This window comes from Strix uralensis, chromosome 5 (genome assembly GCF_047716275.1).
Source record: "Strix uralensis isolate ZFMK-TIS-50842 chromosome 5, bStrUra1, whole genome shotgun sequence".
NCBI lineage: Eukaryota > Metazoa > Chordata > Aves > Strigiformes > Strigidae > Strix > Strix uralensis.
Window position 1 is genome coordinate 51,472,366 of NC_133976.1, and position 16,134 is coordinate 51,488,499.

At 43.1% G+C, this 16,134-nt stretch overlaps 1 protein-coding gene and 1 long non-coding RNA gene across 3 annotated transcripts in view; one reads left to right on the top strand and one right to left on the bottom strand.

Moving 5' to 3' along the window:
• Positions 1-759: 759 nt before the first annotated feature.
• Positions 760-5,582, bottom strand: LOC141944327 (uncharacterized). The gene is made up of 2 exons (XR_012629228.1): positions 5,443-5,582; positions 760-4,415 (listed from the first exon to the last, which is right to left on the bottom strand). It is a non-coding gene; the product is annotated as an uncharacterized LOC141944327 (long non-coding RNA).
• CRADD (CARD and death domain containing adaptor protein) overlaps positions 5,370-16,134 on the top strand; it is an 81,991-nt gene continuing 71,226 nt past the window's right edge. For both annotated transcript variants that reach the window (XM_074870749.1, XM_074870750.1), the window contains exons 1-2: positions 5,370-5,518; positions 9,080-9,385. In XM_074870749.1, coding sequence (XP_074726850.1) covers positions 9,088-9,385 — 298 coding nt within the window. In that variant the 5' untranslated portion in view covers positions 5,370-5,518; positions 9,080-9,087. The remainder of the gene's footprint in view (positions 5,519-9,079; positions 9,386-16,134) is intronic.

Genomic DNA, 16,134 nt, shown 5'->3' on the forward strand with positions numbered 1-16,134 from the left:
ATGCGTGTTGTCTGTGAGGGAAACTGCCCGTGAGAAGATAACTGTTTTCTGGAAATTCATGTTTAACTCCCCTGACGGAGGATGCAGTGCCTACTGCAGGCTGCTTAACTAGCCCACTGTAACCATGCATGCAGACAGGTTTCGTTTTGAAAAGGAACAAAATACAGTAAGTGAATTTTTAATCAAAGGGCATTTTTTGTTTGAAAACAGGGCATATGGAAAAAGTATAAGCAGTGGCAAATCCTTTGCTAGGCTACCTGTAAAAACTTCCCATGAATCATTACTAGCTCCTGAAAAGCTTAACCTGGAAGTAAGAAACTTAAAAAATATAGGTACTATGTATGAGTTTGTCCAGCTCAAAGCCTTTGAAGATTACAAAAAGCAGTAATTCTCCTAAATAAAACCAACCTTCCAGTCTTTTATCTAAAATGCTAGACAACAATTTCATACACTTTAATTTGCAAACAAAAGAAGATGGTTTTGTGAAAAGGTTTCAGACTTGAATCTTAAATTCCTTTTACTTACTTGTCAGTGTTTGATTTTCAGGCTAATTTGTGAATTTTCTTTGTTCTCACATTATTAAAATGGTTGCTTTACATTTAAAAAATAGTTTTATAAGTCTGGAAAATATTTAGAGACTTGCAATATTTCATCTGTCTCCACAAAGCATCTTTAAATTGAACTTCAAAAACAAACATAGAATTACATTAATTCATATATTTAAAGAAAATGGACTAAAAAAATCTGAGAAATACTGAGTCACATTTTGCAAATATTAATTGCAGGTTTTTTATTACAATCGTTGCAGAGATTCTTTTCTTTTTCTGTAATGAATACAAAAGTTTCACATTTGATGACTGCTTCTTTTACAAGTATTCTGCACTCAGCTTTTGGCTAGAGATTATTTGTATCAAAGTAAACAGCACTAAGAATTAGTTCATTGCAGTACTGCTAATAAACACATTTTTATTACTGAAACAAATCTGAATGTATAGACACTACTCGGTCACTTCAAACCCCGTGGTTTAACATGTTTTGAAACTTTCTGTGCTATATTTCATATATTTCACCTATATGCTGGACATGCCTTTTAATAAAATAATACTTTTAAGGAAGTTCACCACACATCACCTACATTTTATATTCATTGCTGTCTTCAAACTGCATTTAATTTAAAGCTTTTATTATTTCAGTGAATGGGAAGCTATGAAGTATCAGAATAATCTAAGCAGCAGTGCAGGGGCTGATCCCCTTCAGTGATGCCCTTCAGTCCTGCCTGTCACCTTTTCTCTGGAGTGGCAAGGAATCTCTTTTGGAGTAGCACATGCCACCTGAAGAGTGACACCCCCTCCCAACCCACAATCCAGTGTCCTAAGCCCGGTCCACAAGTTGGGCAAACCTTCCATACCAAAACCTTCCCTTCCATGGCATCAGCCTGGTTTTTGGTGGCTGGTGCAGGAGACCTGGATGTTGGCATTAGGGAGGGCCACGCTTGCAAAGGGCAGTGCAATGGGGACCGTGGTGAGGAGGAAGAGGAGAGGGAGGAAGGGAAGGGATTGTTGCCTGGGACGGCAGTGGATGGCAATGGCTTGCAAGAGCCTAATCTGGTCTTCAGGCCATGGAGTTTGGGCCACCCTGACTCACATTTTAACAGCATTTTTGAGATACATCAAATTCAGAAATGTTTTCTGTGCTCTTCTTTCTAAAAATCACAAGCAACCATATATGTTTCTTTTTTTTCCCCTCTTCATTTCAGAGGTTTTGTGAGAGATTTAACCAATTAGATGTTTTTAATAAACAAATCTAGAGGCTCATATTTCTTTTCTTTTGTCCTTAAAGTTGGAATGCTGTCCTACAGACAATTGAAAACAGCATAGTCCTAATAGATTAAATCTGCTTGCACTAGTTTTAAAAAGACATTTTGGCTCTTGTTATCAGCAGAAACAAATTAGTCTGTAGAAAACAAAGAAACTACGTACATGCTAGGATACAGCTTGACTCTGATTAGCATAAAGGATCCTCTCAAAAGCTTTTTTTCTAAAAAAGTCTCTATACTTGTACAGGGTTTCTAAAAAGACTTGGGACTTTTAAGCGAGCTTTAAAAAAAGTGTATGGTAAATTTAAAAATCTGGTATTCTGACCTGGAATAACCCACACTTAAGGAGAACAGCATTGTGAGAAGAGATGCTGTTTAGCTTGGTTCCCACAGGTTTGGACTTGCTACCCTGAATTCAGCAGTCCTCAAAAGTGTGGCCTGATGACCATCGGTGATTCCCCAATCCACAGAACCAGAGAGAACAAGGTTTTAAGTCTAAAAGTCTGATGATACCGATGTGCAGGGTTGACTGTGGTCCATTCATCTACAAAGTCTAGGAAATACTTCTGTAATCTACATAGTTAGTTTTCAGATTTGAGTCGAGTCAGTGGGGAGTTGAGCTGAACCCAAACTGGCTCAAATATATATGTGTGTGTGTACATATATGTATTTTTGTCTGTCCCTAAAACTGGAATAGAACTGAACCACCCTTCTGAAGTTTTGTTGAACTCAGACCAGAACTGAACTGGAAGAAGTTTAGTCAGGTCTGAACCCAAACAGAACTGAAATGAAAAGTTTAAGGGCTTCTCTCCTTGGACTTCCCTGTGCGCATCCTTATTCTGTAACTGCAGAGTATAATCAACACCTGGGGTGCATGGCTAAAGATGAACCCGAACCACCAGTAGCACATTTACAGTTTCCGCTAGTGAATTTGCAGCTCTAGTTACAAACTAGTGGAAGGAAAAGGAAACATCAGATTTTCCCTTTAACCAGATTTGGACTTCTGCTGTCACCCTCTTCCTTCCTAGGCTTATCTGTTTCCTTTCACTGCTTTCCTTCTTTGCAGCTTTGTTTAGACTGTAAGCAAAGACGTGACTAAATGCTGGCTGTACGACTGCCACCATTTTCTTGAGCAGGAACTGGAGTTGCTCTGTGCATATCCATATGTTTTGCTAACTTTGTAAGGTATTCTTGGACAGTATAAAATAAATAATCCTAATTGCCTCATCTGGCAAAAAGATACAGTAAATGTAATGGCTTGTCTTCATTTTCTATTTTAAAATGTAGGCATGTTATCTGCCATTAAATGCAGCTGTCAGGATTACAATTATGTGATATTTTAAGTCTCCCAAGTTTGGTCACTCCAATTCCAGATATAATACAGTTCCTTAGATTGTGACTGAAAAAAAAAAAAAAAGCTGGCAATCGGAAATACAAGAAGCTAAGAAAGGAAACTTTCAGTAGCTGTACAGCGCTGTGCTGAGGAACGATCATATAGACGGTTTGTGCTGTTCTCTGCTCCCTGGTGCCGGTTTGTGTTATTTACAAATGTATTTTCTCAGAACTGGTATTACAGACTATCCATGATATGAAAATTTAAAACCACCTCAGCTGTACTTTGGCTACAACAGCAGCATACTTCTTGTCTTAGAGTCACTGATGATGACCTACTTGTGTGGTTTCCAGTGTTGTCAAGGTCATAGTAAATATGTTAATGCATCACTGAAACAACCCACAGGAGTATTTAAATTTTTTATGTCTGTGTTCCTAGAAGACTAACACATGTGCCTGAGACAAAAAACATTTACTTTGGTTTAATAGATGCATTGGAATAAGATATTATTTATCAATTATTTAAAAGCAATTTAAACCCCTTGTATCAAATTTATTGTCTGGAAATAATCCTAGATAAAAACATTATGTCAATTAAACCAAAATATTGCTTTAAAATTGCCAAATAAGTAGCATCTCTGCAGAAGCTGGCCACATAATAAATGTATATAACTTTTTAAACATTTCTTAAGTCCAGCCTACAAACTTTGCTTTTAAGACTATGTTTTACATTCTGCATCCACATAAATTCTCAACTTTGCTGTCAGCCACAGGAAAATCAAAGGAAAAGGATCTAAGTTTTCTGAGTGTGACTAAATGTGTATCATTATGCAAAATCTTGTAGATAAATACCATGTTAAGCATAGGCAGTACGTGAGCTCTACCAATAATACTTTCAGTTGTATTTTTCCATTTTCCATGTACAATATCTAGGAAAGGCATGCAAAGGTTTCCATAACTAACTTCCAAATACCCTTAAATCTTCCCAATACCCTTAAATCTGTACAATTAGTCTAAACTGACTGTACAAATGGATTCACACAGTGGCAACTCTTCTAGCAGCAGCTGCAGCAACCACCTCTCCCGCTTTTCCAGAGGGTAGGCATCAGCAAACCCAGCAGACCGCAGCCAGCTCGTTGTGGTTGCCTGCAGCTTCAAGGTAGCGCGTTCCAGCTCTGCAGGATCTTTTTTTTTCTTTCATCACTATTGCAGTCCAGACATGAAAGAAAAGGGCTGACACTGCTCAAGCCCGTGTGACACCTGATACCTATGTAAAGATGGAAAAAAGAGTTCTTCTATGATATGTGATAGGAAATGACACTGCCTCATTTTTATAGCTGTGGATTACAGTTTTCTCTCTTCTACTGTACTTTGGTTTCAAATATTCATATAAAATGATGTGAAAGAGATGTTTTTGTATTCAATAATAGATGAATAAAACTATGAGAATGTGCACAGCACTGTGGTAGACACAGGCTGGATCTTACTTTACTAAATGGTTTTCACCCATGAAAGTTTCTTCACTTTTAGGCTGTTCTGAGGAAAGTAATGAAGCTACACATACACAGTATTCGATATAATATTGCTGTGTGTTTGATATGATGACACTAGCACCTGGATGAAGCCTGTCTTAGCCTATACTGGTGAATAGGACCAGTATCCCCAGAGAGTTATGAAAACAGCTGCTTCTACTGTCACAAAAATTCAGTTTTTGTCATTCCTGATTTAATTTTAGATACAACTCCTCCACTCGCTAACAATAAAAACCCACCACCCGGATGCTGAGAGCGCAGCAGGTGCTCCAAACGCCTGACTGGAGCCTCGCCCCTCGCGGGGACACCCCGCACCCCGGCGGCCCCTCTCCCTCAGGCTGGGCTCGGGCTGGCGCGGGGCGGCCGCGCCCCGGCTGACCCCCCCGGCCGGGGTCCGCTCCTCGGGCCGGGGGCCCCCCCGCGCAGCTCGCCGCAGCCGGCCGCCCCAGCCCGTCCCGCCGCGAGCGGCAGCTCCGCGCTGCCAGCACCCCCCAGCCCCCCAAAACCAACGGCCCAGCCCCCCAGCAGAGCCCCCGCCACACCCCCGCCGCCCCGGGGCCCACCTTCCCGGCCGGGAGGCGGGCGGGACGCGGCGGTGCGCCCTGCCCCGCTGCCCGCAGCTGACATGGCGACCGCGGCGGCGCTTCCCCCCCCCACCTTCCCCTCCCGCCTCCCCGCCCTCAGCGGGGCCGGCAGCGGCGGCCCTTCCTCGGCCGGCCCGCAGCAGGGCGGCGGCGGCGGCTTCCGGCGAAGCCCTCTTGCCTTCAACAAAGATGGTGCTCCCCGCGCAGGCTCCGCGGGCGCCGGGGCGCCCTGTGTAGTTCCCCACTTCCCTCTCGTAAGTACGGGGCGAGGGCAGAGGGGGCTCTCCCCTCACAGCGCTCACCGCCCCGGCCGCTCTCTCGCCCGTTCCGCGGTGCGGTGCCGGCGGCCCCGCTCGACCCGGTCCGGCTCCCCCCGCCCGCTGCCGCCGAGGGGGAAGCGGGAGTAACGGCGTCAACCCCGGCCGTCCGAGGGGCCGCTTGGCGGCGGCCCCCCGCGCTGCGGGCCCGCGGCAGGGGCCGGGCCTCCGCGGGGCGGGCCGGGGCGGCCCGGGGCCGCGGGCTGGCGGCGGCGGCAGCGCCCGCCTCCGCTGCAGCAGCGTTGCCCGGAGGGAGGGATGGAAGGCGGGCGAACAGGCGGGCAGGCGGAGCGGGGGCGAGGACGGCCGGGGTGCCGCTGTGCCGATGCCTGCCGGGCTGGAGCCGCGGCGGGAGGCTCAGGGCTTGGGTGCCAGCGGTCGGGCAGCCGGCCCCCGAGTGCTGCGGGAGCAGCGGCCTCCAGATCTCGGTTACGGGGAGGAAGTTAAGAGAAAAGCTTTTTTTTTTTTTTTTTTGGGGGGGGGGGGGGAAGAGGCTTTTAACCTGCAGACATGTGAAAAGCCACATTCACTCGTGGATTGGGCAGGGCGGACCTTATTCTCAGCTAAGCAGGCACGGGGGAACGTAGTCGGAGTCATAAGCAGCCTCGTGCAGTTGGTGTTTGGGAAAATGCCAGAGTGTTTCTAGCCAAGAACTAAGTGAATGTTCTTTTTAGAATCAGAAGGGGTCTTTTTAGGGTCAAGGCTTTCAACAGTTTTTTATCCCCATTCACGGACAAATTCAGTGCCAGATCAGGAAAATGCAAACCTGCCTGTGTTGGTGTGGTGATCAGTCAAGGACTGTGCTCATTCAGCAGGATGTGGGGGTGTGTTTCTTAAAATTTGGCTCTACAATGTAAAAGAGGTATTTTTTAGAAGTATCTGGGGAAGGTTTGGGCCATGCCATCTTTTGGGTAAATGGAAGTCTCATCTTTTTACTTTAGCACCAACTTTACTACAGAAAATTTATTTCAGAGCTTATTTTGGATCCCTAGATACAGGCTGCGATTAAAATTTAAATTAATTCTCTGTTGCACTAAACTCCCTCCCTACACTGTTACACACCAAAATCCGGATACATTTCTGTATCTGGCTGCTTAGTTCCTGACTCGGACATTTCCTTCTGATGGTAAACATGCACAAAGAAATGCTTAATCTTTAAAAAGACCTTAAAAATCAATACACACTATCCTGGAAGTTTACTGGGCCAGTGACCTTGCTGTTAAGGGCTTTAAAACCACAGTGGTGCTCACTCTGCAGTCAGGGCGCCAAAGGCCTTTTCCAGCAGAAATTCCCCCTTAAGATTCATGGCTTGAGAGGCATTTGTCAGTGCACAAAGGTGCAAACTGAGATGGTTTGAAAGGACGTTATTTTTGAGAAGTGTTGACCACTGTGGTTATGAAGAAGGGCAACTCATCAAGTACTACACAGTGACTGGAGAAGTTGATGTTCCTCATCCGGCACACGGGTGAGGAGACTCCTGGATGGGGACTCTTAGTGGCCAGTGCAGAATGTGAAACACAAGAGCTTCGTAGCATCTGAAACAGTTTTCTGCCTGGGTTGATCTAGATAACGCCCTTAGAGCTGCTGCTGGGTGCCTGTCTTGAACTCTGTAAGTGCTTCATGAGACCAGGGAGGGTCAGGGAATCCTGGAAGGGAGAAATGGCAGGGATCAGCTGCCTGAATTTTGCCTGGTTTTGCTTTAGACCAGTGATTGATCCCAGTAGTGTAAAGGTAGTGTGTGTTAGAGACCAGGATCTTCAGTATCACCTGTCCAAAATGAGCATCATAACATCAAATGAGGAAATCCCAATCTCTTTCTTGCCTGTTCTTTTTCCATCTTCTTGCTTGCAACTATCATCTCACTCCATGATGGATTTTGATGTTTGAGCTATGCTTAGCAAACTAGAATTTTTTAAGGACATGTGCCAGGACAGCTGTTGTTTGATTCCCCAATGACCTTGAGACAGAGGTAGGCACCTCAAAATTCACTTCAGTATACAAGAAATGTACTGGATAGCCCAGGTAAGATGAAGTCCTCCTGGGAAGGTGCTGCCCATCAATCCTTTCAGCACTTGGGGGAAGTGTTTTCAGAGAGTGGCTTTAGCAGAAGTTGTCACAGCCGGGATTCTCCAGTCTCTCTAGGGATCCTAGGCTCTTGCATTCTGTCCAAGGTGTCATTTATGTGCCTGTATGTTCTGTTGGTCACCTGCCCTAGATTTTAACAACCAGGCCAACCAACCAACTTTGGATGGGGCCCTGAGAGTCAATAAGCACCTCTCACAATATAAAGACTTTAGCAGGTTTCTTACAAAGCTTTGAAAGTCTCTGCCTCTCTTTGTATCCTCAAGCTAAATGAAGTACAGTTTCTGCAAGGTCTAGCTGTTCAAACAGCAGCATCTAGTTTAATTATCAGAAACTCTCTTGGTAATCACACTCAACACCTGCTGAAGTTTTTTGACTTCATTATTTAGTCATGAGAAAGTATTTAATTGTATTACTCTGTCATTTTCCTTTTCAAGTGCCATTAATGGGCCTAGGGATATGTTTGTCATTAAGGACTAGGCTAGACATCTTGATTCAGTTCATAGGTCTGGCACGGACTGCCGGTATGATCTTGGATGAGTTGCTTGGTCTCTCCGGACCTTGATTCCTCTTCTGTAGAGTGGCTATAAAGTGCATCTTTTCCAGCTTTTGTTTAGTCAGAGTGTTAGTCAAGTGAAATGGAAGCTGGCAGAGGGCATCCGATTGCTTCCTGTGAACACATTAGAAGGGTAAATACCAGGGAGGGAGAAGAGCTACTTCAGCTAAAGAGCAGTTTTGGCAGAACAAATGCCTATAAATAGAAGGTGGATGAATTTGAGATGGAAATTCGAAGAAAGTTTCTCATCATCAGATCAGTTGAGTTCCAGAGCAGCCTTCCAGTATGAGTCAGGGGGAAGAATGACCTGGTGCATAAGGTACATTTCTACGCCTCCTGAAATTAAAACACTTGGCATAGGCCAAAGCTACCTGCTGACTGTCCCTGCTGCTGCTGTCTGGCTGTGGTGCACCTACCGCTCCTGCTGCTGCTTTTTCACTGCTGCAATAGCATCAGAGACATCAGTGGCAGAGGTCAGGTGTGACATATCTCTGACTTTTTGGGGGTAGAGCCTCTTAAGGAGTGGCAAATGCCGTGGCTGCCTTTAGTGTGGACCTTGGCCAGTTAGTGAGCGTGATTATTTGGCATGGTTTTTATTCCAGCAAAGGACTGGTCTTCACAATGCCAAAGGTTCTCTTCCTGTCTAATGTTTCTCAGAAATGGCTGCATTTTAGCTCATGAGATGGTGAAATCTGAGTGGGAAGAAGATGGTGGGGATCATTAATAGTTTTCCCAGGTCGGTGACTCCTAGTTTGTCATTCTTTCTAAAGGCTGTCAGGTATCAAGCATCACTTCTGGGTGTTAAAGGTTGAAGTAGTTTAATCTTCACACATTTCCCTACTCCTTTTCTCACGCTCTAGGTTGTCAGATGGATGCCAGAGACAAGCAGCTTTTACGCTCCCTGCGCCTGGAGCTCTGCACAGAGGTGCTGGTGGATGGAGTTGTTATTCAGTATCTCTACCAAGAAGGCATTCTCACAGACAGCCATGTTCAAGAAATAAAATCCCAAACCACCAGTCAGAGGAAAACCATGATGCTCCTTGATATTCTCCCCACCAGAGGACCCAAAGCTTTTGATGCGTTCTTGGATTCCTTACAGGAGTTCCCATGGGTTAAAGACAAGCTGATGGTGAAGCGTAAGGAAATGGCAGTACAAGATCCTGCAGGTAAGGCCAGGATTGTTGTTGCTGATATTTTGAAGCTTGTTCTCAAGCCATAATTTTTAAAGTATTGAATGTACCAGTAATTTCAAGTTGTGCGTCGTGTAGATATGGAGCATGATACCAAGAAAAGGGGACAGCCTGAATTTCCTGGAAGCCAGCCCAATGCCAGGAAGTATTGCAGAGATTGGGGAGTGAGCAGGGCTGAGTTTCAGGAGACTGGGAGACACCAGGAGAGACTGCCTTGGGAGAGGCTGGGATGTAGGAGACTCCGTTGCCTCAACAGTAATAAAAAGTAGTTTTGACTAGCTGCAGAACGGTCTCTTCTCAATGCATACCTGATTATTTTTTGTTTTATGTATGTTTTACAGTGGTTTGTTTCTGGATTGTTCATATTGACAGAATTTTTATTTGCTTTTTATTATTATTTTAATGTCATTTTGATTTAGTAACGTATGCTAATTTAGATTTATTTCATTTATTAAGTTTACTGGAGTGCAGATATCTAGGATCATTACTTCAAAATTACTAGCCATTGCTTAGCTTTAAAACAAATTTAGGAGCTAACTGATTTGGTGGGTGTTACATAATCTTATTTAGACAAATCTTTGGCTTTCTGACATTTTACTTCTGAAACTAGTTTTCTGGCCTTGATGTTTGTTCAGAAGTGATTTCTTTATCAATATGTGCATACAATTGTTGAGCTGTTTTGAAGTCAAGACAACTGCTTAAAATGCACGTTTCTTGCTCTAGATTCTGGCAGCATGCACTGGCAGCTATCCTCATGTTACCAGCGAGACAGTGAAATAGTTCTCACTTGGGAACATCGTTTCTGAGCAGTCTGATTAACCTTTCTCCAAGCCTCTCTACTCCTCCTCCCCCAATTTGAGTTTGGTCATATGTATTTTAATGCACATGATGTGTGATTTTTCCAGTGTCAGTGTGCTTTGCGTGAGACTGAAAGCCTGTAAAGATGGGTGATTAAGACCCATTGACCATCATGTGCACCTGCGTCCCAGTTGGCTGCACCTTCAAGAACATTTTGTCAAGATCTGCTGGACAAATCTGACGTTATCTTACCTTAAGACATTTTTAATGGAATATTGTGACAGCTTGTCTTTCTGTTGGGTCTCTGTGGAGGTTGCTTTATGCTTGGCTCAGAAATGGGTAAATAATTTTCAGAATTTGGGAAATAAATGTCTTGTCCTGCCCTTAGGGAAAAACACTGCAAGTTCTCAGTACAGTGCAAACTTGTTGGAAAAGACCACGCTCACTGTTATGAGGAATCCTGTCATGCTAATACTCTTTATTTGCCTTTACAAATCAGACCGTTTGCTAATTGCTGGTTAAGATGTTGAATAATCCTTACAGTTCCAGAAATGCACACACAGCCATCATGTACAGTCAGGATTGCATGGCTTGTTACTAGCAAAATTGTTTCTGATTTTTCTTCTTTTGATTATTTTGTGGATTGCTTGTTCCTGTTCTTGATCGCTTGTGACTAACGTGCTGGATTTATGCATATCAGGTTCTCCAATTTCGAGTGGACTGACTGATAATCCTATTGCCAAATTTTGTGTGTAAATTAGAAAAGGCTTCCAGATTAGATCAAAGGTTACTGTTATTTTTACTGTGGCAATAGAGTGTAAGAACAGGATAAGAGGCAGATACCCAAGTTTGTTTTAATATTTAGGCATGTTCTTTAGAAGCCAAAGAAAGAGAGCACCATCTGTGCCCTAATAAATGCTGAGTGCATGGAATGAATTGGAAACTATGGCGGCATCATCAGTGCTGATTACATGCAAGAAAATGTGGTTTGGGATAAAAAGCCTCGCTTTTCATTCTAAACAACAAACTTGTAGGCTTTTGTCTCAGCAGAGTACTTGAGCATATGCTTGGCCTTAAGCATGGAAAAAGCCATTGGCTCTAATAAAACTATAAGCATACTTAAAATTAAATATGTTCTTTAGCTCCATGTTAGATAACTTAGCTTCTGCCTTACTGGAAACAGTTCCTATAAATAATGACTTGTCAGTGGCAATTTATTTTAAAGAATTCACTTGTAGTGTAAAAAGCTTGCCAAATACACACTACCTTTTTTGAGACCCTAAAACTTTTAAAATTAAAGTTGGTTCTATGGCTCTAGATTTTTAAATCTCTTTTTTCTTTGAATCATGCATACTTATGGAAATCGCATGCCTGCTATTCACTTGTTTATGCTCAATTAAAATTCTGTTTACTCAAGCAAAATATCCTCAGTTTTTGCATATCTTTTGCAGGACTAAGGACTGGTGGCAAGTTCCTTGAAGGAAGGTTTTATTTTATAGTCTTTCACTTCTCACTGACTACACGTAGGATTTTTAAAGTCAGTAAAAGTAGACTGTTAGGTTTTCTCTATCTGAACGTAAAAACTGTGGCATGTGTACACTATGTAGGCCTTTGGATTATTGTGCATTTTGTTCAAAGAGATCAGGCTTTCTATCTTTGCTTCAGCTGAGAAATATAGTTTGTTGATTCCCAGTTAAAAAAAAAAAAAAAAAAAAAAAAATCACAATTGTAGTAATTGTTAAGAAGCTTTTCATTTATTTTCTTCCCCTAGTAAAAAAGCCCCAAAACAGCAAGCCAAACAAACAGCAATTTCAGAAGGACAGAAATAAAAACATTTTTGGTGATGTAGCGTAAATATGATCTGGTGGACCAAGCAGCTACAAAATGGAAGCCAAAGTCTGAGACCTAAACAAGGCACCTGCCTCTGACTCATCGGGAGCCTTTGGGCAAATTCTTCCAAGGCAATGGGTTTATTGATTCCTAAGTTCTATAACTTGGTCTAATGTTCATGGAGCAGCATAGAGTGTAACTGTAAATTGGCCCAGGATTCAACCCAGAGGATGTAGTTTGGCTGCTTGCAAATAAATGAACTTCAAAAGCTGTGATATCCTGAGTTTTATTGCTGAATGTCAGTTGACTTAAAAATAATAGTTCTGTATAGTGTTATGTGCTGTAGTTCCAAGTTCTAATCCTGCAGAGCACGAGGAATAGTTTTTCCATGGGAATCAGGAGAGTGACGTGCAGGCAGGTAGGGGCACTGCATCTGTATAATTGCAGCAGAGACCCCCAAGATTCCTTCCCCTTGATTGTTTACGCACAGGACAGCCTAAGGTCACCTTTCTCCTCTCATATGCATCTGTTAGATGACTACAGCTTTGGGAAAACATTTTTTTAAGGTCGGGAAAGCATCACTGTAAAACCCCAAAATCTCAAGAAGAAAATTTAAAGTCATGTGCTTTTGGAGGTAAATATTTATAACTGTAATTGATTTCAAGATGATAGGGTGTGTTTCTTGCTTGTGTAAGAACCTGTGGTAAAACAGTTCACCTTGTGCAGAGTGGCATTGCAAGACTTAATCATTATAAACATCAACTGCAGCGTGAGTTCAGGTTTTGAAGATCAAAACTTCTGCCATAGTAAGAGTTAACAAAAATAATGTGGGTCTGTTTCATTGGGAAAAAACTATTCTGTTTTTTCTGCCCTAGTTTGGATAACTTTATGCCTTTGTCAGAAACATAAATCTTCAATATAGTATTATAATTCCTACAAGAAACTACAGCTGTTGGCAACAGAATCCCATTCTTTCTAGGAACAGCAAACAGTTACCCAATATTTTTTGCACTGACTAAAAAAATATAAACTTCGATAGCATTTGTTTATCAGAGTCTTTTTCTAATCTCTCTCTGCTTGGGAATTTCTCTGCTCAAGTATTATATTTCTCTATATACTATATGTTGCTATAAAATTATTTACTTCTAAAAGTGTTAGTACTGCACCTCTTTGTAGTATAGATGATTTCTCCATTCCACAGGAAATCACAGCATATTGAGAAAGAGAAAAGTCTGAGATACAGCATTTGCCAAAGGAATCCTGCAGCAGCCATTGCTATCTGGCAAATGTTAGTGAATTTGGGGCATGGAGTTACACAGAATTGTCTTGGGAAAGCTGTTCTCTCGCAATTAAGCAAGGAATATTTTCTAATGCATATTTTGTTGTTGTTGTGGTACCTAATCAATAGTCTGCATTAGGCTCCTGTTAGACTTGGGTGAGGTTTTTTGATTTGAACAGATTTTGGTGTGGTTGGGCTTTTTCCCCTGGATGCATGGGGAGTGTGTGTTCTTGTATAACTATATAAAGCTTCATGTTGTGTAACACTTTGGATGAAGCATGCATATACAAAACAAAACAAAATGTGTAATTCTGCCGAGAAAGCCATCCTTCCCTCGCCCAAGCTTTCCCAAAGTCCTTTTTCCACAGTTGGGTTGTAGGTTTCTAAGAATTTGGATTCAAATGCAACAGCATTAGGACATGGGGAAGTTTAGCATCTCTTCTTACCTTTTGTTGACTGCTTCCTGCCTTCTTCCTGTCCTGCTTCCTCCTACGTCTGATGCCGTGAGGAAACAGCCTGGTCTCTCGCCTTTTCCATTTGGATGTCAGATAGGAGAGCAGTTGATGAATTCCTTTTCTTTCTCTAAAATGGTGAACAGAAGACAGTGAGTTTTTTCTTTCTTCTCTTTCCCTCCCCTCTCTTGTATAGTCCAGTGGCAGAAGGGGGAGTTTCCTCCCACATATGTCTGAAGAAAAGGGATGGGTTTAGCAGCCTTGGCTGCTCTGGATTGACCTGGAGATGAAGGAATGCCCTTGTACCACATCCCAATGCCTGGAGGCTATAGAAAATGTTCTCTGGTTCTCTGGAGAGATTCAAATGCATCCTTGTAGGAGAATTTCCCAAACTCTTTTCCACATTCCCATCTCCCCTGAAAATCGGGTGTTACATTTACAGCTTTGGCTTTGTTCCTGACCGCAGCGAGATCTGCGAAGTCTGGCATTAAAGGTTTGTGCACACACTCAATATTAACAGCATGCATCATGACATGGACAAGTAATCAGCTTCCCTGGTTTTACAGAGCATTCTGTGTATGTATTTTGGTTCTAATACGTGTATGAATGTAAGATTTTCCTTTTTTTTTTTCAGTTTAAGGAATATTTGTTTTGTTGCTTTTTTTCAGTGTTAATAAGCAGCTGTGTTGGTTTTCACTTTGAGAAGACTGAATCTTAGGTGTCATTGTTAAGAACTATAGTATTTCCTGTCCAGTCTCAGTTTCTTTCAGGCAAGTTGATGGAAAGCTATAACCATACTTCGTGTCATCCTCAGTATCACAAATATGTGAGGCTAATAATAATATAGATTGAATAAAACATATAGTCCCTGCAAACAGGAATGGAAGAGTGAGTTCTGTCAAGAGAGGTGTTTGGGCCAGCTGTGCCTGATCAGCTACTCATAACCAGTGCCACTAAGAGGAAGCAATGGGTAACAGGGATTGAAGACTCCCTGGAGTAGGGAATGGAGACATCCAGCTGCTGACCAGACCTGATGACTTCCAAAGTTTGCTTCTTCCCCAGGGACTGGAAACAAGACATCACAGAGGTTACCAAGGCCTGGCCAATCATCAGACTTTGCTACTCTCTCATGTGGGCACTAGTAATACTTCAGTAGATTAAGGATGAGTACGGGGCTCAGTGATCCTATGTGAAGGGATGGAGCCCAAGCAGTGTTCTCCATCTTGCCATTCAAGGGCAGGGGTGGATGCATCCTGCATATTCACACCTGTCTGTGCACCTGATGTCATGGCAGCACTTTGGACTCTATGACCACAGGACCCTTTTCAAGAAATGGGGACTGCTAGGGACAGAAGGGGTCAACTCAACAGCATGGGGTGAAAGTGTCTTCACCAGCAGGTGTGCTGGTAGGAAGTCTGCACAGTTGCAGCACTGTGATGTCATTGGATTTGCAGAGACACAGTGGGATAGTTCACACAACTGCTGTGCTGTAGTTCATGGCCTCAGGTTCTTAGACAAGGATGCCATTGCAGTCTCTTCAAAGGAGTGTCTTGAATGCACAGAGCTTTGCTATTGCCTAGGCAACAGGCTGGTCAAGAGCTGTTATGGGTTAGGGTCAGAAGGGATCTTAGTAAGAGACACATTGTGGTGGCATCTTCTATAGGGCTTCCTGATCAAAAGGAGCAGAGCCTGGAGAAGGGAAGACAGCAGCTTTCCAATACTGACAAGGAGGATATCAAGAGAAGACAGTGCTAGGCTCTACACAGCAGTGCCTGGTGGGAAGATGAGAGATGAAGTGTGTTAGTTGAAAGGAGGGAGGTTCTGACTGGCTATAAGGAGAGTTTTTAATCATAAAGGAAGTCAAGAAGTGGAACGGGGACCCGGAGAGGTTCAGTAGTCTTCATCCTTGGAGATTTTCAAGACCTGTCTGGATAGAATACTGAGCAACATGGTCTGATCTCAGAGCTGACCCTGCTTTGAACAGGAGGTTGGACAGGAGACCTCCTGAGGTCTCTTCCAACCCAAATTTCCCTATGATGCTTTGAAGCCCTCTTAAAAGAGTGCTTCTATCGCAGGCCCTGGTTCTCAGGGAACAATCCTGGTGTTTACTGGGAATGTGACACAGTGAGGTGATCCAGGAGCCTTCTGGAATGCAGAAAGGACAATATCTTGATGAATGTCCTAGATGAGTAGACTAAGGGAGGTGCTCTACTAGCTTTGCTACTCACAAACAAGGAGCAACTGTTTAGGGATGTGTTTGTTAATGTCTCTCTTGGCTGCAGTCACCATGCAGTGCTCAAGTTTAAGATACTGAGAGAAGAGAGGAAAGCAAATAGCAGAATAAAGGTCCTGGACTTTAGCTTGTT